At 46.4% G+C, this 21934-nt stretch overlaps 1 protein-coding gene across 2 annotated transcripts in view; it reads right to left on the reverse strand.

Moving 5' to 3' along the window:
• The window catches only part of NSUN2 (NOP2/Sun RNA methyltransferase 2), a 257469-nt gene that overhangs the window by 201730 nt on the left and 33805 nt on the right, over positions 1-21934 (reverse strand). For both annotated transcript variants that reach the window (XM_029590002.1, XM_029590001.1), the window contains exon 3: positions 19137-19241. In XM_029590002.1, the coding sequence (XP_029445862.1) occupies positions 19137-19241 (105 nt within the window). The remainder of the gene's footprint in view (positions 1-19136; positions 19242-21934) is intronic.

Here is a 21934-nt window from a genome sequence, read left to right on the forward strand (position 1 = left end):
TATTTATGCATTAATCATGTATACTCACATTCATTCTAATAAATATTCTATTATTCTTGTCAATTTTTCTAACTCCCTAAGCAAATTTTTTTTACTTATGAGAGCAATACTAGTTAGCACTTCCTCTCTGGTCTAGATATGTTTGTTGTGTCCGGTTGCAGACGGCTGCGACCGCTCTGCCTCACCTCTTTTTTGCCTTTCTCCACCTCCATGGACAAGATGGCTGCCTCCGGTGCCGAGTGCCAAAACCCTCGGCGTCTCCAACTCAGCATGGGCGTCCCCGTCTGCCATGCTCCTTCCCATGGCCTCCTAGGGCGCGTGCGCGCACGCTGCCTACACTTATCTACACGTCATGGCAGGAACCTCGGGGGCGTCCCCACCACATGACGTCAATACCTCCGGGTATTTAAGCCTCCACTCTGCTCATAACTAACGAGTTAGCAAGGACTTCGGTTTAGCTACTCTGCATGCTTAGACCCCCTTGCTACCCTCCAGGGTATTCGCTCCTGAAGAAGCTCTGGGCACCTTCTCCTCGGGGGCCTCTCGCTTCCAACTAACCCTTCAGGGTCTTCTACTACTAAGACAACTGCTCCTCGGGGGTCTTTCTTCTCTTACAGGATCATCTGTGCTTCTTGGTACTCGCTCGAGGGCCTATCCAGCTCAGAAGTATCCTGCATCATGGACCACTGGTCCCACCTTCACCAACTACCAGGAGGATTCCTGCACTACTCTTCAGGGAGTACCTCTATGATCCAGCTCTCCATTTCCACCCACCAGGTTCAGCTTATCCCGCTCTGTGGAACACTACCAAGCTTGTACATCCGGGTGAGACTTCTTCATCTGAGGCTGTCTGAACGTATTGGCACCTTGCTGGACTTCAGTGCCATCTCTTCCTGCATTATTACCACCCATCTACAGCAATACAATAAAGCTTTCCATCTCCAGTTTCTGCTCTCCGAGTCTGGCTTATCGCTGTGGTTCCCCACGGGGCCCCTCCCCATGGAAGGAGTCATCTCCACAGTGACTGAGTCCACACTATGCCTCAAACCCAATACCGTTCAGGTTCTACTGAATTTTTCCAACACTGAGTATCTTAAGTTCTCTTTCTTAACTCTCGGTGATGTCATGAGGACAGGTTTTTTGTTTTGTTTTTTTTTTTAATACATCCCACAGCTGTTCCTTTACTAGTTAAAGGATTGCCCTTATAATGTCAGTAGTCATCTAAGCAATATTTTCTAAAAGTTTTCTATAGTTTTTCTTTTAGTAACTCTTTAGTATTTATAATCATTTTTGTACTTTGTCTTTTATTGGCAGTAGTACGCCAACCTCTTTACACGTTGTCTGGGAAACCATCGACCATGTTACCCTGGGAAACGGCATCAGAATTTGGTCCATCGCTATAGCAATTCCCATTCTTTAGGGATACTTTGGGGTGATCCATTGGCTTTATGGAGGGATAGAATCTACCAATAAATTAAAAATTATATTTTTTTTTATTGGCTATTTACTTCAAAGGTATTTTATCTTATTGATAAAAATATTTTCCTCATACATATTTTCATGCCATTTTTGAATCTTTAAATGGGACCCAAACCCTCACAAACATCTAAATATTTTCATTTTAAAATGAGGTCTCTTAATAAAACTTTTGACAAATGTTAGTATTGGCAGGACTACTACTGTTAGTAGTTTTCAAAATTCCCTGGTTTTTAGCCTTTATAATATATTTTACATGCCGGGCTCCTATTTGACCTTAATTCCCAGTTTTAAATTGGCTTTGTAGTGGGGGAGGAGATGTCATTCAGGTGGCCAGGGTCCCCCTACCTGGCCACCACCTTTGTTTTCAATTTTGCCTCTCTTTCGGCTTGATACTGTAAGGCCGCGGTAGAAACAGTGCGGCAGTGTCAGGTGCACCCTTCCTCCCCGCACGCACAGTTCTCTTGACCTAGCGCCTGATACTCTCTTCTAATTGCATGCAAATGCATGCCGCGGCTGTGAAGCGTTAGGGAAGGGTTATGCCCGCGCAACCGATTTTACTGTATAGGCGCTTAATACAGCGCCTATACAGTAACCTGGGTGGGCTGGTACCTGTCATTTCAAATGTCATTTCAAATGACATTTGAAATGACAGGCACCAGGAAGTGTAAAAAACAAAATTTTTAAATACCTGTCGGAGGGCCGCGTGGGTCCAGGCGGCCTGCGGGATCCGGGGGACGGGTGGTCGCGTGTTAAATCTAGGCCGCGGGCGGGTGGGCGCCTGTTCCAGGCGGCGGCGGCGGCGGGGGCGGGTGGACGCGCGTTAGTTTCAGATGGCCGGGGGGCGGGTGGTCGCGTGTTAAGTCTAGGCGGGTGGTCACGTGTTAAATCTAGGCCGGTGGGGGCTGCCTTAAACTTGGAATAATCATTCTAACAAGGAATGAGTGAGAATCTATCAGCACTTGGGGTAAGAGGTGACAGAATTTGCAAAACGAAACAAAAAAATAAAGGTGAGCCAGTTGATAAAGTATATCTGGATTTCCAGAAAGCATTTGACAAAGTCCCTCATGAGAGACAACTTAGGAAATGAAAATGTCATGGGCTAGGGGACAGTGTCCTATTGTGGAATGCCAACTGGTTAAAAGACAGAAAACAGAAAGTAGGGCTAAAAGGTAAATTTTCCCAATGGAGAAAGGTGAATAGTGGCATGCCCCAGGGATCTGTTCTGGGACCACTGCTTTTTAATATATTTATCAATGACCAGGAAATGGGAACAAGTGAGGTGATCAAATTTTCCAATGACACAAAATTATTCAAAGTTGTTAAATCACAAGAGGATTGTGAGAAATTGCAAGAGGACCTTGCCAAACTGGGAGACTGGGCATGCAAATGGCAAATTAAATTTATTGTGAACAAGTGCAAAGAGAAGAGTAATCCAAATTATAGCTACATAATGGACTCAGCAATCCGCTAACTGAACCAAGTACAGCTCCGCCCATTGAAACAGCACCTGAGCTTCCAGTGCCACCCCCTGGCTCTTGGTGCCTCCCTGACGATTGATGTAAGCAACCATTGTGGTATTGTCCGACAGAACCCTGACTGAACAACCTTGAATGAGGGGGAGAAAGGTTTGAAGTGCGAGCCGCACCGCCCTGGTCTCCAACCAATTGCTAGGCCACGAGGCTTCTACCGCCGTCCAAGTGCCCTGAGCCGACTGGCGCTCGCACACCGCCCCCCCAACCAGAGAGACTGGCATCGGTAGTGAGAACTACCCACTCCGGAACCTCGAGATTGACACCACGCTGCAAACTGGGCGACTGTAGCCACCACAAAAGGCTGCTCCAGGCCGACGCATCCAGTAAGACTGGTAAATGAAACACCTGTGACAGAGGATTCCATTTCTCCAACAGGGTCCTTTGAAGTGGATGCAGATGAGCGAAAGCCCACAGCACTAACTCCAGCGTTGAGGCCATCGATCCCAGAACCTGCAAAAAATCCCAGGCTCGGGGCACCTTCAACGCCAATAAGTGATGAGCTTGTGACTGTAGCTTGAACATTCTCTCCTGTGTGAGGAACACCTTGCCTTGCCTCGTGTCAAAACTAGCTCCGAGATAGTCTAGCATCTGGGACAGCTCTAGATGGCCCTTCACCCGATTGACCACCCAGCCAAGAGATTCTAGCAGACGAATAACTTTCTGGACCACAGAACGGCAGCCCTCCAACAATTTCTCCCAAATCAACCAATCGTCGAGATAAGGGTGCACCAACACTTCCTTGCGTCAAAGAGCTGCCGCCACCACCACCACCATCACTTTGGTGAACGTGTGAGGAGCCGTGGCTAGTCCGAAGGGAAGAGCTTGAAATTGGAAATGCTGACCCATCTCTGTGAATCTCAGAAAACGCTGATGATAGGGGCAAATGGGAATATGCAGATACGCCTCCGCCAGATCCAGGGAGGCCAAAAACTCCTGAGAGCGCACCGCCACAATTACTGACCACAAAGTCTCCATGCAGAAGCGTGGTATCTTTAAGGACACGTTGACAGACTCGAGGTCCAGGATGGATCAAAACATTCTCTCCTTTTCGGCACCACAAAATAGATGGAGTAATGACCCCTGCCCCGTACATGTGGAGATACCGGGATCACCGCCTCAACTCACGCAACATCTCCCGAACCGCCCGACGCTTCGCCGAGAACCCGCAAGGGGAGACTAAAAAGAGATTGCGAACGGGACGTGCAAACTCCGTAACCATCTCTTACCACTGAAAGGACCCATTGATCCTGTGAAACCTTGGTCCACTCCCCGTAAAAATCTGCCAGCCGACCCCCTATATAGGGAACGGCGGAGTAGACCGGCTTCACTTCATTGGGAGGACTTGACCGTATCTGCTCCCCCAGCCGAGGGAGCCCTGAAAGGCCTTTGTCCACGCGAAAGGACTGACCCCAACTGGAGCCCTGCGGTTGAAAAGGCTTCTGTGATTGCGACCTCTAGAAGGACGAGACCATCTACCTTCCCTAAACCGGGACTGAAACGCCTGGTGACTCCTAGGCTTCTCCTCTGGCAACTTGTGTACCTTTGTTTCACTCAATTGTTTGATCAGCTGCTCCCCAAACAAGAGACGACCCTTAAAGGGCAAGGAACCTAACTGGGCCTTAGAGGATACATCCGCAGGCCAGTGATAGAGCCATAGCAAACATCCGGCCGCCACCGCAGAACTCATAACTCGTGACAGCAAACGCACCAATCATAAAGCATATCAGCCACATATGCAATCGACGCTTCCAAGCGATCTGCATGCGACGTGTCGGATCCAGGTAACGTTTGGTCATCCTGCACCCAGCGTAAACAAGCTCTTTGCATAAAGCTGGAGCAAATGGCAGCCCGGAGCCCCAAGGCTGCCCCCTCAAAGATTCTCTTGAGATGAAGCTCCAACTTCCGATCTTTGACATCCTTGAGTGCCGCAGCCCCCGCCACCAGAATCGTCATCTTCTTAGTGACCACGGAAACCGTGACTTACAGAAGCGCAAACAGCTCCAAGGTTTGCTCCGGCAAGGGGTAAAGTTTGGCAATAGCTCTACCCACCCTCAAGCCAGAGTCTGGGGAGTCCCACTCATGTTCCACCAACTGCTGTACTGACCTATGATACGGGAAGGCGGAAGGACGAGCCAGAAGAATATCCAGGACAGGGTCCACCCCATCCAATTCCGGAACACCCTGAGGAGCTTCAAATCAATCTCCTCAAGAACTTGTGGATGCAGATGGTCCAACTCCTCCCTCTGGAACACCCGGAGAATTTTTGGATCATCCCCCTCTGCCACCGAAGGGATCCCCATGTCATCTCCTTGATCCCCGTCCAGGGATGCCAGATCCTGCTCTAAGGACCCAGTCGCTGCCCCTGCCAGAGGGACCAGGACCTGTAAGCCTCCTGTAGCCCCCCCACCCGGGCTGGCTACCAATGGGATCCCCGAGTCCTGCGGCCTCAAGGACCTTGACTCGGCCCCCGGAGGCTGCAGTCCTGTACTCAGAGGTGCCAGGGACAACTATGGACCCCTAAACCTTCCTGCTGCGCCAGTTAGGCCTGGTGCAGCAGGAGATTAAAATCCAGCGAAAAAGGACGCGAACCCGGAAGAAAAACTGGGATCCGGTCTCCCCTAGGCCCCTGAGGCAAAGGGACCTGCTGATTTGCTCTTCTGGTGGGCTCCTGCCCCTCGGGGCGGCCAGGATGGACTGGGGAGAGCCGCGGAAGAAGATCTCCTTCCCCCTTCAAAAAAAAAAAAAATATGGCAGCGCATGCGAATCCAGCACCAAAACAGCCGCCGCTGCCATCTCGAGGGAGCCAGCAGTCCCGGGGTCAGCATGAGCCTGCAAAAGCAGCCCAACCATGGCAGCCGCAAGCTTACAGAGGCGCCGTTTAGAAACTCCCGGAAGGGAGGGCCCTCCCCTCCCCCCCAAAACGCACCCGGAACAAAGACTCGACTGACTTAGATGCGCCGGGACTGCCCCACACGCGCGGCAAGCGAAGCCACGAACCATGCCAGCAAAAACGAGAAACTAAAAAGAAAAATCAAAGGAAAAAGAAAAAGAAAAACAAAAGATGGGGGGGGGGAAGAGTCACCCCGCAGCCTTACCCGTCAGCCGACTTCCTTCTTGTTTAACTTTTCTTTTTTTTTTTTTTTAAATAAACTTTAGCAAAAGCTAACAAAAGTAACAGGGAGCTTCTCTCCTAGAGCTGAAAGGAGCTGTCCAGCTCAAATCAGCTTCTGCAGTGGTCCCCAACCCAAAACATGCAAATTTTCTCTCATGCATATTCATTGTGGATATCCTTAAAACCCGACTGGCTGGTGGGCCCCCAGGACAGGGTTGGGGACAACTGAGTTACTGAATAAAAAGGAGAGAAAATCCCTGTCAGAAAAGAAGGGCTGAAAGCCGCATGGCCGGCCTCATGAGGGGAGGGATCTGGACCACCAGATGTACACCCCACGGAACAAATTGGACTTCAACCGGTCCACCTCAACAGAGCAGATAATGGTTCCCCAAAGAACCAGTCCCCTGGGAGGAAGGCTCATCCGAAAGAGAAAAAAAAACAAGGGTAAAAGAAGAACTGTAGGTTTATGCACCAGCCATCTGCTGGAGACAGAGAAATACTGAACTACTGCAGGTGGCATCAGGGCTTATCAAGCAGAGTCAGCGAGGCTTTTCTCTGTCTCCATCTGCTGGCAGGGATGAATAAACCCAGGAGTCTGGACTGATCCGGGTACATACAGGGAACAGGCCGATACAGCATGGCTGGTGCTCAGGTCAAGGTTTAATGCACAGGCTTCCTTTCCACATGAGGTAAATTGTAGGGAGGATTACAATAGGGTATAAAAGCAGGATGCAGGAATCTTAGCATAGACAATTCTTAGCACATTTGAACCATAAGAACATAAGAATTGCCATACTGGGTCAGATCCAGATACAAACAGTTAAAAAACATGGCAATGTCTCTGGATTTGAAAATGAGCAGGGCGCTCACTTTTTTGGCACCCTTTTCATTTCTATTTCACTTGAACACTGCATTGGAAGAACAGAAGTGGATGTGCGCATGTTCAAATTCCGGGCACCCAGTTTGGACGCACGGTTTGTGAGTCAATATTGCATCAGCCCCATTGACTGCAATGTCTATGAAAGTTAAATTCTGGTACAGATGATCTTTTCCCTTCAAAGCCACCACAGAATAATACTAGGAGGAGCCAAAAAGTTAAATAAGTCTGCTGTGCTTAGAAGCATGAGGTTACCAGTACTGGACTAATGCTTGCATTCATTTACAAGATCATGTACCTAGCAACACCTTTTTTTCCCACGCATACTATATTTTTAAATTATTGTGTGCAATGAGAGAAAGGAAAATTGGTTCTTACCTGTTAATTTTCGTTCCTGTAGTACCACAGATCAGTCCAGACCGTGGGTTGAGCCTCCTGTCCAGCAGGTGGAGACAGACCAAAACTGTGAGGGTATCCTATATTAGGACAGAGCCTACCCTACACCCTTTCAGTATAAAGTACTTTCAAAGCAGATATAACTTCCCAAAGATCAAGCAAGCAATAAGAAAAAATAAAACTAACAAACTGAACAAGTGAACAATTGAAAGGATTCTGTATGAAAAAAAAAACGCTCTTGCATACAATTTTATTTCATCTGTTAGATGCTTCCGGTGCCTTTAGTAATAATAGACAACAAATCAGATAATTGAAAAACCTGTAGAAAAAGACAGAACATTCGAGCAGACGTATCAGATCTAGAACAAGCGGGTGTCTGGACTGATCCGTGGTACTACAGGATCAAAAATTAGCAGGTAAGAACCAATTCTCTTTTCCTGTATGTACCCGGATCAGTCCAGACCCTGGGATGTACCAAAGCTTCCCTAAACTGGGTGGGACCAAGATAGTCCCGCTCGAAGAACCTGCCGCCCGAAGGAGCCAAAAACTGGAGCCTGCACATCCAGACGGTAATGATGAGCAAAAGTATGCAGGGATTTCCAAGTAGCTGGCCAATGTGGGAAATATGCGCTTGCCAGCAAGCCATTTCAGGGTTAAACACTAACTTTCCTTCTCCCTGACATTTGCCTGAATAAAAGCATCACTTGTGCTTAAGCCCCTCTGCCTAGGAGAGGATACCTGACTTCATGTATTTCTCTGGCCTATAATTAATCCTGTTAGCCTGAAAGAAGGGCTGGGTTTTCCCTAGTCAGAGGCAGGACAAAGTCAGGAGGTATAGATTTCAGCAGCCAATGAAATGATCCGTGCACACCCCCTGAGCCAAAGCCAATGGTGTAATGACTCTTCTGTTGCTATGGGAAAGTAGCCAATCATGTAATGACACATCATCTGCCTTTGTATGAATGTACAATAAAAGGAAGAGGCTCGGGAGGAAAAACCCTCTTTGCCCTCTTTGCCTTCCCTCCTCCTGCCTGCGATGAAAGCTCTTCATTACTGCTACATCTGGTGACCCGCGACAGTGATGATAAACTCCATGCTTATTTCGGCTGGTCATAGCCTAGATACGTATCGTTCAACAGATTTGCAATCGTAAGTATATTAAAGTGCTTTTTAGTATATTTAAGTATTTCTCAGCAAGTTTGTTCCCCACACTCGTAAGAATGGGTAATGATTTGACTGTACAGCAGCGGCTACATGCCAGAAAGCTGCAGCAAATCATCAATAATCATTATTTCATCACCAGAAGAAAAATAGCGCAAGTCAGCCTGGGGGACTTAGAAAAATTAATAAGTGAAATAGCTTGCCGTTGCCCTTGGTATTCTATGGAGTCTGGAACTCTAAATACCCAGAATTGGATTTCAATCGGCAATTATCTTCATACGGCTCCCAGAGCTCCCATAAAGCTAAGATTAATCTGGCAAAAATGTACAGAAGCCATCGAATGCAAAGAAAAAAAAGGTTTAAAAACAGCAGTTTCAAACCATGTGCTTTTAGAAGCAGGCAGACATACCCTTCCCCCATCTTCTCAGTCTTCCTCAGAGACAGCAAATTCTTTGTATCCTCAGCTCCTCATACCTACACCCAAAGCACAAGCAATTCACACCTTCCCCATTTCTTCAGAAAAGCAACCCTTGAGAACAATAGAGCCACCACCTGGCCTGGGTGGGGCGATTAGCATTGAATTTCAGCAGAAACTGCAGAAAGAAAACCTTACAGAAACAGAATTATTAGAAGGACTTCAAGCCTTCCCCATCCCAGAAAAGAACCATGAACAAAGGGGGACAGAAAATGAAATAGAACATCTGGGGACACACACTCACATGGCTCCTGTGGCTTCCTCTGCATCCACCTCAGAGAAAATGCCCCAGGAAATAGAAAACACTGAGGTCAGAAAAACTAGCCTTCCTCCATCTTGCCTGCAAGCCCTTCCCCCACCAACCACCATGGGATTTCACCTAGAACATGGAAATCTCACAAGAGAGGAATTATTGAAAGGGATTCAAGCCCTTCCCATTACAGAAAGAAACAAAGAACTAGGTGTGGCAGCAATAGAGTTGAGTGCCATGTGCAGTGACTATGCCCCCAGGTCTTCAAAGAAATCAGCGTGTAAGATCTTGGGCCTGTGTTACAAGCAAAGAAAATATCATTATGAAAAAAAGGATTTAATTAGACTCCTGCGTTACAAGCAAAGAAAATATCACTATGAAAAATTTGATTTAATTATACACTTCAATGACCTCTTGCAGACCAGATTAGGCAAAGTAACTGTGCAGACAGTACAAATTTGGAAAAAATGGTTTCTATTAGTATTTTAATTCAGTTACAAAAAATCTGCATACTTTGAGAATATTTTCCCCCACAAAGTGTATGCAGAGCTTATGTTACAAACTGTACTGAAATTTGAATAATATTCTGTGTAAATTACATGTGAAAGTTTCCCTTTTGCAAAGTTTATTTGGCTCACATTTAAAATGACTCCATTTCTCTGAGATTTAAGTTTATAGTTTGAATTGCCAGCGCACAGTTTCTTATTGCAATTTTCCTATAGGAGAAAAATAGTATCTGTCTGCAAGGAACCAGTCCTTGCCAAGCCATTGTCTGTGGTCGATGTTATCTAATTTGTTAAACAAAGCTATCTTTAAGTTTCTATTGACTGAAGGATTAACTCCTTGGGTGCAGTTCTTTTCTTTTGAGAAACACTGCTCCTCCCCCCCTTTTTCTGTAACTCTTGCTAGCCACTCATGGGGGAGGGAGGGAGAACTTTTGAAAGAAAAAAAAAAAACTGGACTTAGTACTGCAGTTTCTCTCTCTAGTTTATATATGTTATAACTCAGACAGATTAATAGTAGTTACAGTCACTTTAGCATGCAGCAGACAGAGCTGAGCAAACAGCGTGTTTAATTTCCTATTCTAATAATTATAAGAAGAAATTCTATTCTGATACCCCACATTGAATTTAAGCTCAGAGTATTATTGATTGCAACCTGGAACAATAGTTGCAATCTATAAAGTAATGATGGGGTCTCCACTAGGAGGCGCTATGTTATTCTACAAGTTATATTATATTATTGTTTTAATAATTCTGTTGTATAATAGTTTTTATTTTTCAGGCCTACAGACCTTCTGTATTAAGGACACTTCAGTTTTATTTTCTTTTTCACAAATTTATACAGAATTCTGAACCTTATAATTTTTACTGACAGAGGTTGCTACATCTAAAGCAATCCCTCCCAAGCCTTTTCTTGCAAATCCAAATTGATTTTATTAAATTGAATCATAGAATTGATTTCTTCAAGGTTAAAAAAGTAAGAATTTCACTTTTATCCTTACCTTAGTAATTTTTTGCTGTATGCCAGTTTTTAATATTTTCCAGATTTACAGCCTTCCTGCCATGAAGAGATGTGAAGATGGACACTTTGCAGTTTATTTTAACATTTTCAAACATTTTTCTAACGCCTTTTGACTTTTGACTTTTGATCCTTGATCTAATTTTGTTTTTGATAACTTTTTGATAAGATTTTTAGCTCATATTATGTGTTATCTGTTGTCTGTCTTGATGCAAGAAATATTTGCAGGATGGATGAATATGTGTCAGTTTTGTGTAAATTAATATTTGCAAGATGAATGAATATATGTCAGTCTTGTGTAACATATGTTTAATGTAATGTCTAATATACTTGTCATTTGATTCAGCTTACAGCAAATGACTTTTCCTTTAAATGATTAATTTACATTTATTGCTATTTTACTGAATGAAAATTGATCACTGCATAAAAAATTCTTGATAATGGGCCTACCCTATGTTCTGAAAACTAAAAATGGCTCTGCTTACTGCAGCCATTCCTTTGCATGAATTTTGTTAATTGAATATTAAATACTTATTTGGCATCCCCTACAACACCACAGGGCAAGCCATTGTGGAGAGAGCAAATCATACCCTTAAGAGCACTGGACCAAACAAAAAGAAAAAAGGGGGATTGCCCCTGGATTTTCCCCTAAACAGGATTGGCTGAACAAAGTATTGTTTTAAATCACTTAAAATAAATTTAAGACCACAGCCATGAGTAATCATTATGGGACTAGGGTTAGTCACCCACAGCCATCAGTTTTGTATAGAATATTTAATGTCTGGTACGGTCCCGTTCCCTTAAAATGGGGAACGAGGATATGTTTCTCTGCTTGCTTCCACAGGTATCAAGCCGTGGAAAGATGGAAAGGTGTCCAGGTCTACAGGACCCGATCCCAAACTTCTCCCTGAGCCTCCACAGCCCTCAGAAGGACAGAGACCGGACTCCTTGCAAAAAGCAGCACCACATGACCTGGGGACAGATCAAGGCCCTATCCAACCAATCTGCACAACTCTTAGAACAGCAAGGCCTTGAGAAAACTCCAGAGAACTTATTAGCCGCTTTTCTTGCCTGAATGCCAACTCATTAACAATTGTGTTCTGCATCCTCCTCCTTTGCCTTATTTCTCCAGCTATGGCGATTTCAGAACAAGGACTCTGACAGGACAACATGTACATCCTCGAATCAGAACTTTTCACACCTGTTGAATCAAACAGACTGTTGGATCTGCACACACATGCCAACCCAAGCCTGCGGAGAACTACTGATGCATGCTGTACCATTTAACCTTACAGTATGGACTAATTATCCTTTACAGAGAGGTTTTCATTAACTCTCCAGTTAATAATACCATACTACACATTGGTAGCTGTATTCAAGAGACTGCCGCTCTTTGTTGTTGGGACTATGATACAGGGGATGGGAAAGGGAATTCAGCTGGGAAATTTCCATATTGTAACCGAACATTTGTATTAATCACTGAACACTTACAAAATTATACCACATATATGTATGCAATTGGCAGATTTCAGGATGTGCAGTGGGAAACCCAAGCAAGTACAGAAAGTATAGAGGGGATGAAGGATTTACCTTTTGTAGTTATATAGCCCAAATGATAACCAATGACATGTCCACTAATCTGTTAGGAAACATATGGATGTTATGTGGGCGTAGAGCATATATGTACATTTCCCCAAGATGGAGAGACAGATGCACTTTAGGCTTCATCCTCCCCTCATACTATGCAGTCAAAAATTTACCCAAAGCAAGGCTCCGTAACAAAAGGGAGGCGATAAATAATCCCATAGAAAAGTATACAGAAACTCAGATAGCTAGAAGCCTGTTTCCTCCAATGGGAACAGCTATGAATTACAGAGACTTACACATCTTAGCTAACTGGACGAATGCCATATTTAATCAGACAGTCCATGCATTAAAACTACTCACAACAGAAGTTTCTCAGATTAGAGAAGTAGCATTACAGAACAGCTATACCTTAGACACTATTTTAGCTTTAACCTTAGACAACATTTTAGCCTTAAAGGATGGTGTTTGTGCATTAATTGGATCTCATTGCTGTGTGTACATATCAGTTTATAAAGCAAACCTCACACATACCACAGAGCAGATAGAAACCATGGTTGCTGATGCACCATTTTCAGACAGAATACCTACTTCTCCATGGGACTGGCTATGGTCCTGACTCCCTGATATTTCTGGTCTCAAAAGGGTGATTTCTATTATAATTACTGTAATTATCTTAATTGTTTGCCTGTGATGCTGTATTCAGTGCATACCCAACCCTCATATCCATATTGAAACCTTGCTCTCAGCCCGGATACAAAGATGTCTTGTAAGATGCCTAATAGGGAATCCGGAGCCCTGCAGCGTTGGCACACCACCTGCACCAGCTCTGGGTGATATGGAGATTCAGAAGCTCATCGGTGGCTGGCACACCACGCCGAATCAGCTTTCTTCTCTCCATAATCCCTCATCCCCTATTTCCAGCCCATACCAAGACATAACAGATTTCAGTAAGGGTCTAAAGCTTTACTGAGCTGCCCTAAACAAAAACAGAAAGGGTGAGATGTGGGAAATATGCGCTTGCCAGCAAGCCATTTCAGGGTTAAACACTAACTTCCCTTCTCCCTGACATTTGCCTGAATAAAAGCATCACTTGTGCTTAAGCCCCTCTGCCTAGGAGAGGATACCTGACTTCATGTATTTCTCTGGCCTATAATTAATCCTGTTAGCCTGAAAGAAGGGCTGGGTTTTCCCTAGTCAGAGGCAGGACAAAGTCAGGAGGTATAGATTTCAGCAGCCAATGAAATGATCCGTGCACACCCCCTGAGCCAAAGCCAATGGTGTAATGACTCTTCTGTTGCTATGGGAAAGTAGCCAATCATGTAATGACACATCATCTGCCTTTGTATGAATGTACAATAAAAGGAAGAGGCTCGGGAGGAAAAACCCTCTTTGCCCTCTTTGCCTTCCCTCCTCCTGCCTGCGATGAAAGCTCTTCATTACTGCTACAGCCAACATATTTCCTGCGGAGAGACCGATTGACTCTCTGCCCAAGAAGTAGCCTGAGACCGTAAGGAATGAGCTTTTAAGCCTTCTGGCACGGGCCGACCCTTACAGATGTAAGCCGACACAATGGCCTCTTTTAGCCAACGTGCAATAGTGGCCTTGGAAGCCTTATTACCTTTATTTGGCCCACTCCACAGAATGAACAAGTGGTCAGAGACCTGGAACTCATTTGTAACCTGAAGGTAATGCAGCAAGACCCGTTTCACATCGAGGTGTCGCAGATCACCCCCAGCTGTATTTGCTACTTCTGACGAAGAAAAAGCCGGAAGTTCCACGGACTGATTGTCATGAAAAGACACGACCTTTGGCAAGAAAGAGGGTACCGTCTTAAGGGATACCCCTGAATCCGAGAAACGTAGAAAAGGCTCTCTGCATGACAACGCTTGGAGCTCAGATTCTTCTGGCTGAACAAATGGACACCAAAAAGATGGTTTTGAGAGTCAAATCCTTAAGCGTAGCCCTCCTTAAAGGTTCAAAAGGAGCTTTGCAGAGAAACCGGAGAACCAAGTTAAGACTCCACGAGGGACAAGTAACCGGAGGATTCAAATGCTTGGCTCCCTTGAGAAAAAACGGACGACATCTGGATGAGCCGACATCTGGATGAGCCACCACTGAGTAACCATCAATGGTACCTAAGAGAGAACCCGAGAGCGAAGACTTGCACTCACAAGGAACTGAACGACAACCCCTTGGCGAGACTGTTCTGGAGAAAAGAAAGGACCTGAGAAACCCGAGCCTTATGAGCCGAGATATCCGAGGCGACACGCACATTTTCAAAAACCTTCCATACTCGGACATAAGCAAGCGAGGTAGTCGGCTTCCTGGCCCGCAATAGAGTGGATATGACTTCTTCCTTATATATATCTCTTCTTTCTCAATCTCCGCCATTCAAAAGCCAGGCCGCTAGACAGAAGCGATCTGCCTGATCGAAAAATATGGGACCTGCCGAAGAAGATGGGAAAGATGACCGAGGCGTAGGGGACCGTCCGTGGCTTAACACAGCGAATAAAGCACTCCTGACTGTTCCATCTGTTAAGACAGCTAGACTTACACAAGTCAGAGAGCGAGCATTGTCTTTAGCGGGACCCAACTTGTGGAATTCAATTCCTCTTGAGATAAGATTGCAGAGAAATTTTAAACTGTTTAAAGGAAATTTAAAAACATGGCTTTTTAAACAGGCATTTTACAAAGAGAACGGAGAAAGTAAATAAAGGCAAGCATCACAAACTCAGCACTTAGTTTTTCTATGTGCCTAGTTATTATTTTGATCCAACTTCTCACTGATAACTTTATATAAAATTTGAGTTACACGAGAGACCTACATGTAAGTTAAGCTATGACACAGGTATCAAAAGGAAAGTCAAACTATCTCATCATATAATTGTATATTTGAACACACTTTGTTACCGAATCATTTTTGGCATTTTTATAACGTTTTACCTGGTTTAAATATTTTATGTTACTATATGTGCCTTCCTGTAAACCGTTGTAATGGTAAATAACTTGACGGTATATAAAAGATTTTAAATAGATAGATTCATGAGGTCCGCAAACCACGGTCTGCGAGGCCATTCCGGAGCCACTAGAATGACAGGCCCGCGATGAAGCTCGATTCTTCAGAGTACTTTGCCCACTATCGGCCAGGGAGGGAACACAGACAGTAGAATGTCGTGGGGCCAGGGAAGGACCAGGGTGTCCACCCCTTCCGCACAATGTTCCCGTCTGCGGCTGAAGAACTGAGGAGCTTTCGCATTGGTCATGGTGGCCATCAGATCCAAGTGAGGGGGATCCCTACCTGCGGATGATCAGGTTCATCGCTGTATCTAACAATTCCCACTCGCCTGGGTCTAACCTCTGGCGACTGAGGAAATCCGCTTGAACGTTCTCCTTCCCCGCAATATGGGACGCTGCTAAGCGCTCTAGGAGACATTCCGCCCATGCGAAGAGCCTGCTGGCTTCCAGAGCAACTAGGCGACTCCTGGTGCCCCCTTGTTGATTGATGTAGGCTACAGTGGTGGAATTGTCCAACAGGACCCGCACCGCCTTGTGGAGGAGTAGGGGGAAGGAAGGCCTTGAGAGCCAGTTGGACCGCTCAAGCTTCCAGTCAATTGATGTGCCAGCGAGATTGGGTCAGAGACCAATACCCCTGAGCAGACTGGGTCTGGCATACAGCTCTCCAGCCGGAGAGGCTGGTGTCCGTTGTTACCATGATCCACTGCGGTATCAGAAGGGACATCCCCTTCTGAAGATGAGTAGGTGATTACCATCGCAGAACTGCAGTGGTGGCTGACTCGGAGAGCAGCAGGGGCATCAAACTGTTCCAATACCGGTTTCCAGCGGGATAGCAAGGCTTTCTGTAACTGACACATGTGTGCAAAAGCCCAGGGGACCAGATCGATAGTGGAGGACATGGACCCCAAAACCTGGAGATAATCCCAGGCCGTTGGCAGGGCAAGAGAGAGAGAATTGCACACTTGGCCCCTGAGTTTGAGCGATCGGTCCATCCGAAAATAGGGAACCTTGAGAGTCCTGTTGGCGCGCTTGAGATCCAAAATTAGACGAAAGGAGCCCTCCTTTTTGGGCATGACGAAGTAGATGAAATATTGGCCGGACCCTTGTTCTTCCACTGGGACTGGGACTATGGCCCCCAGTTCCAGCAGCCTGCGCAGGGTTTGTTCGACCGCAGGCCTCTTTCGACTTCCGCAGGGGGGGGGGATCAGCTGAAGATCTAGTAGGTCTCGAGCAAATTCTAACGCGTAGCCTTTTTCTATCACCTCTAGGACCCACTGATCCGTCGTTATGGTGGCCCACTGCCCGAGAAACTTGGACAGTCTTCCACCTAAGTCTCGAATGGAGGAATGAGCCGGCCCCATCTCATTGAGAGGAGGACTTGATGACCGAGTATTGCTGGCTACTATCCCTGAAAGGCCATCATCCCCGAAAGGAATGAGGCCAGGATTGAGATCAAGAAGCATTACCCCTCGGGAACAAGCCCCTTGCCCTGGTGGACAAATGGCGTTGCCCCCTATATCTAATGTGAGAGGGTAAGAAGGACTTAGACTGTTTCGGACGGTCCTCCGGCAACTTATGAACCTAATTTTCTCCCAGGGATTTGATAAGTTGCTCTAGATCCTCACCAAAAAGCAACTGGCCCTTGAAGGGAAGGGTTCCCAACTGTGCTTTGGACGAGGCGTCAGCATACCAATTTCTTAGCCAGAGGAGGCGCCTGGCCGAGTCCGCGAAGACCATTGCCTTGGCTTGCACTCAAAGAAGATCGTACAGGGTGTCTGCCCCAAACGCAATTGCTTCCTCCAAGCGATCCGCCTGCTCCGCCTCTGCAGACGGGAAGTCTTGGGTGCTGAGTAATTGTTGAACCCACCTGAGGCTTGCCCGCTGCATGAGACTGCTGCAGATTGTCGCCCGAACTCCCAAGGACAGGACCTCAAATATGCGTTTGAGGTAAAATTCCAACTTGTGGTCCTGGACATCTTTTAGAGCTGCAGCCCCAACCACCGGGATGGTGGTGTGTTTGGTAACCGCCATGACAGAGGAATCTACCTTGGGCATCTTAAGTAGATTCAAGCAGTCCTCAGGAAGGAGGTAGAGCTTGTCCATAGCCCTCCCCACTCGGAGTCCCGCCTCAGGGGACTCCCATTCCCTAAGGAGCATCCGCTTATGCATAGGGTTAAAAGGAAAAGTACATGGAAGAGCCCTAAGTCCCGCCAGGACCGGGTCCATGTTGGCAGGCATTGCGGCCTTAACCGTATCCGCCGGGGGCAACTCAATTCCCAGTTCCTGCAAAATGAAGGGAATGAGCGGTTCTAGTTCCTCCTTTTGAAATAAGCGTAGCACCAGAGGATCGTCCCCCTCGAGTGGGGGTTAGAAAGCAACGGGTCAACTTCCGGATCTGGAATAGGGACTGGCAGCGAATGTGGTGGATCCTGAGATGGCGGGACCCCCGGGACCACCCTAACCAAGCCCTGCCCCTCTGGAAGTTGCAGAAGAGAAATTTGCGGGTTCTTGTTTGGGGGGGGGGGGTCCATGGATGGATCTTCCTCCTGCTGTAAGCTGGCTAAATAGGATTTGTGCACAAACTCCACGGAGAAAAAAGACAGACTTCCCAGGGAGGGGAGAGGTGGGGGGGGGGGGGGGAGGAAAAGGTCAGGCACCCTCTCCGGCTCATCTTCGTCCTGCACACCCGATTCTGATTTGAGCCTGCTTCCAAGATGGCCGCCGTTCCTGTGGTTTTCCAGTCAGGGAACGGCATGGCCATGCGGCGGGGAACTCGCCTCTGGGTCGCTGCGGGCGAGGGGACTGATGAGGGACCCTCCCCACCCGGTAGGCACAAAGGCCTCTGCAGGAAAAACATGTGGCAGACTCTCCACATGCTTTACAGGTGCTGGAACGAGGCATCAGCACTGAAGAAAAAAAAAATCGCTAAAAAAGTAAAAACAGCTGAGCTGTGCAGGGCTGAAGTCTGTCAGCGGAGGCAGCGACTGAACTCTGCACGCTGCCAAAGCTGTCCACAGTTCTTAAAAAGTAACAAATACAAGTAACAAATACAGCCCTGCTTGTACCCTTTTTTTTTTTTTTTTTTAAACAAGAATTTAATACTTGCTTTATCCAGACCAAAAGTAAAGAAAAATCCCCTCAGGGAAACTAAGGTAAGAAGAAGGGGAACCATAGGTTCAGCTGCTTGCACCTGCTGGAGACAGATGAATACTGAAGGGGTGTAGGGTAGGCTCTGTCCTGATATAGGATTCCCTCACAGTTTTGGTCTGTCTGCACCTGCTGGACAGGAGGCTCAACCCACGGTCTGGACTGATCCAGGTACATACAGGGAAACAATGGTTCTCTTGCTCCCTGTGAGTTCAGCATTATTTAGAAAAAAATATGAAGCCTAATAAAAAAGTGAGTAAATACACTAATGGAACAATTCAACCAGCAGAGCTTGGGCAGTCCGATGTATGTGTACAGTTCATTTACAGCAGGCCCCAGGATTAAAATACTAAGCAACTTTACAGCAAGGAAGGGATCTCACAGAGCACTTATCAGAACTTAACTCTCATCTTTCACTCTCTGCTCTGCCATATATCTCCTTCTGTCCTGTAAATTTTGCTTCAGTGTACATCTTCTTATAACCTTTTAAGTCATCTAGAGTTAGTCACCAGGTGACTAATAAATAAAATAATCTGATCCTCTTTATTAATCCAGAAGTTTATTTTGTATTATATTTTTCTCACCAGCTTAGTGGCTGAGGTGCTTCCACTTTCTGACCATCCACCTCCAGGTCCTGCAGTTCTTTGAAATACTTGTTCTTTAAGCAATGCAGAATTTCTTTGGCATGGCTAAGGAAAAGAAAAATGACATTTTAAAGTAATCGGCTTGTGACAACATGAGATTGTGAGATAACTTGGCAGAAAAAGTTCAATGCAATACATCATCAGTAGAAGTGTGTTGCAAAAGCAATCTACACATACCACCCCATCAAATCAAGATTCAGGAGAGAGAACACAGAAGCTGCTCATACACTTTAAAGTATAGCACCACAGGATGCACTATGCTGGACTAGCAAACAAGAAACCAGCTTTTTTTTGCTTTGTTTTTACAAGTGCATCCATTACTAACATAGGGACTCGAGACCTTCGTTCCGGCAGCCTCGCTTCCTCCCCCCTTTACAAATAATACAACATAACAACTGTATGGTGATAAACAAAAGGCCGCAGTTTATTGAACTTAACCCGAGCCAACATCTTAACATAAATGCAAATAACATCCCCTCCTCTACCACCTCCGCCGCATCCCAATCTTCACTTACACCGCGGCCCGGTGGTAAGCAAGCATTTTTCGCCCCCTTTCCCCCTACTTACCCCGCCGCGTCATCAGCGAGGGTAAGCTTGCGGCCTGAGCATCGGCCCCCCCCCCTTGCTCTTTAGGCCTTCCCGTGTAGCGGCCCCAAGCTACACGGGCATTCCTCCCCCCCCTCCGAACAGTCCATAACAAAGTCACAAAAAACAATACAACATATGGCTCGGGTTTTCCGCCGCCACTGCGACATGTAAAAACTTCACACAAACAATACACATTGTAACCAAGGGAGGGAGGGCGGGTAGTAAAACCCTCTGCTTGCTACGCTGCCTGAGTCTCAACTGACTGGCTCCCTACGCTTTCCCCCTACTGCCCTACCCGTCTACCAATGGCTGTGCAGCATTCAAATTTGCTGCGCCCCCATTGGTGTCCCTCACACTACTCCTCCCCCCCCCTGCTCCCTCCCCTGCTCGCCCCGTCCGAGGCTCGCGCCCATGTTATGGGCGGCAACCCCGGACAAGCCCGGATCGCCTCCTCATAGAATCATTCTGATACAATGAAACAAACATCAACCTTGGTGATCATTCAAGGGAAGAAATTCGGTGCAAGCTAAATCCTATCCCAACCCTCTTCAACTTTTATGCAGACACCCAATCCCTTTCTCTCTCTCTTCACCCCTCTCCTCAGTCAAACTTTTGCTATCTCCAAAGCTCTAAAGTTCTCTGCAGCATGCTATGTACAAGTCCATGCAAAAATACAAAAAATGTAGGAAAATTGGTTCTTACCTGCTAATTTTCGTTCCTGTAGTACCACGGATCAGTCCAGACCATAGGTTGACCTCCAGTCCAGCAGATGAAGACAGACTAAAACTGAAAGGGTATCCCATATCAGGACAGAGCCTACCCTGCATCCCTTCAGTATAAAGAACTTTCAAAGCAGATATAACTCCCCAAAGATCAAGCAAGTTAAGAACAAGAAAACTGAAAAATTGAATTAATTGAACAATTGAACCATTGAAAGAATTCTGTATGAACAATGCTCTTGCATAAAGATTATTTCTCATTGTCATTTGATAGATGCTTCTGGTGCCTCTAATCACAATAAGAACAAAATCCAGGTATCCGGAAAACCTGCAAAGGAAGGAAACTTCGAGTGGACGAAAACAGATCTAGCATGGGAGGGTGTCTGGACTGATCCGTGGTACTACAGGAACGAAAATTAGCAGGTAAGAACCAATTTTCCTTTCCCTATACGTACCCAGATCAGTCCAGACCGTGGGCTGTACCAAAGCTTCCCTAAACAAGGTGGAACCGAGACAGTCCCGCTCAAAGAACCTGCCGCCCGAAGGAGCCAAAAACTGGAGCCTGTACATCGAGGCGGTAATGACGAGCAAAGGTATGCAGATATTTCCAAGTAGCTACCCTAAATATTTCCTGCGGAGAGACCGACTGACTCTCTGCCCAAGAAATGGCTTGAGAACGTAAGGAGTGGGCCTTTAGGCCTTCCGGAACCGGTCGGCCCTTATAGATGTAGACCGACGCAATAGCTTCCTTAAGCCACCGTGCAATAGTGGTCATTGAAGCCTTATTTGAGCCACTCCACAGGAAAAACAGGTGATCTAAGATCCGAAACTCATTCGTCACCTGGAGGTAATGGAGCAAAACCCATTTCACATCCAGGCAGCGTAGATCACCCCCCAGATTCACGCGCGACGTCTTCAGAAGAAAAAGCTAGAAGTTCTGACTGATTGACGTGAAAGGGAGACACGACCTTTGGCAAGAAGGAGGGGACCATCCTGAGAGACACTCCTGAATCAGAAAAACGTAGGAAAGGTTCCCTGCATGACAAAGCTTGAAGCTCCGAAACTCGTCTGTCAGAACAAACGGAGACCAGGAACACAGTCTTAAGGGTCAAATCTTTAAGCGTAGCCCTCAGTAGAGGCTCGAAGGGAGCTTCACAGAGAACCCGAAGGACCAAAATAAGACACCACAAGGGACAAATAGCCCGTACTGGAAGCTTTAAATGTTTGGCCCCTTTGAGGAAGCGAATGACATCCGGGCGGAGGGCGGAGACCTGCACCCGCAAGGAACTGACAGACAATCCTTTGGAGAGACCATTCTATAAGAAAGAAAGGACCTGAGAAACCAGAGCATTACGGGCTGATACTCCCGAAGTAGCACACACGTTCTCGAACACCTTCCAGACCCGGACATAAGCGAGAGAGGTAGCCTGC

This window comes from Rhinatrema bivittatum, chromosome 2 (genome assembly GCF_901001135.1).
Source record: "Rhinatrema bivittatum chromosome 2, aRhiBiv1.1, whole genome shotgun sequence".
In the NCBI taxonomy this organism is placed as follows: domain Eukaryota; kingdom Metazoa; phylum Chordata; class Amphibia; order Gymnophiona; family Rhinatrematidae; genus Rhinatrema; species Rhinatrema bivittatum.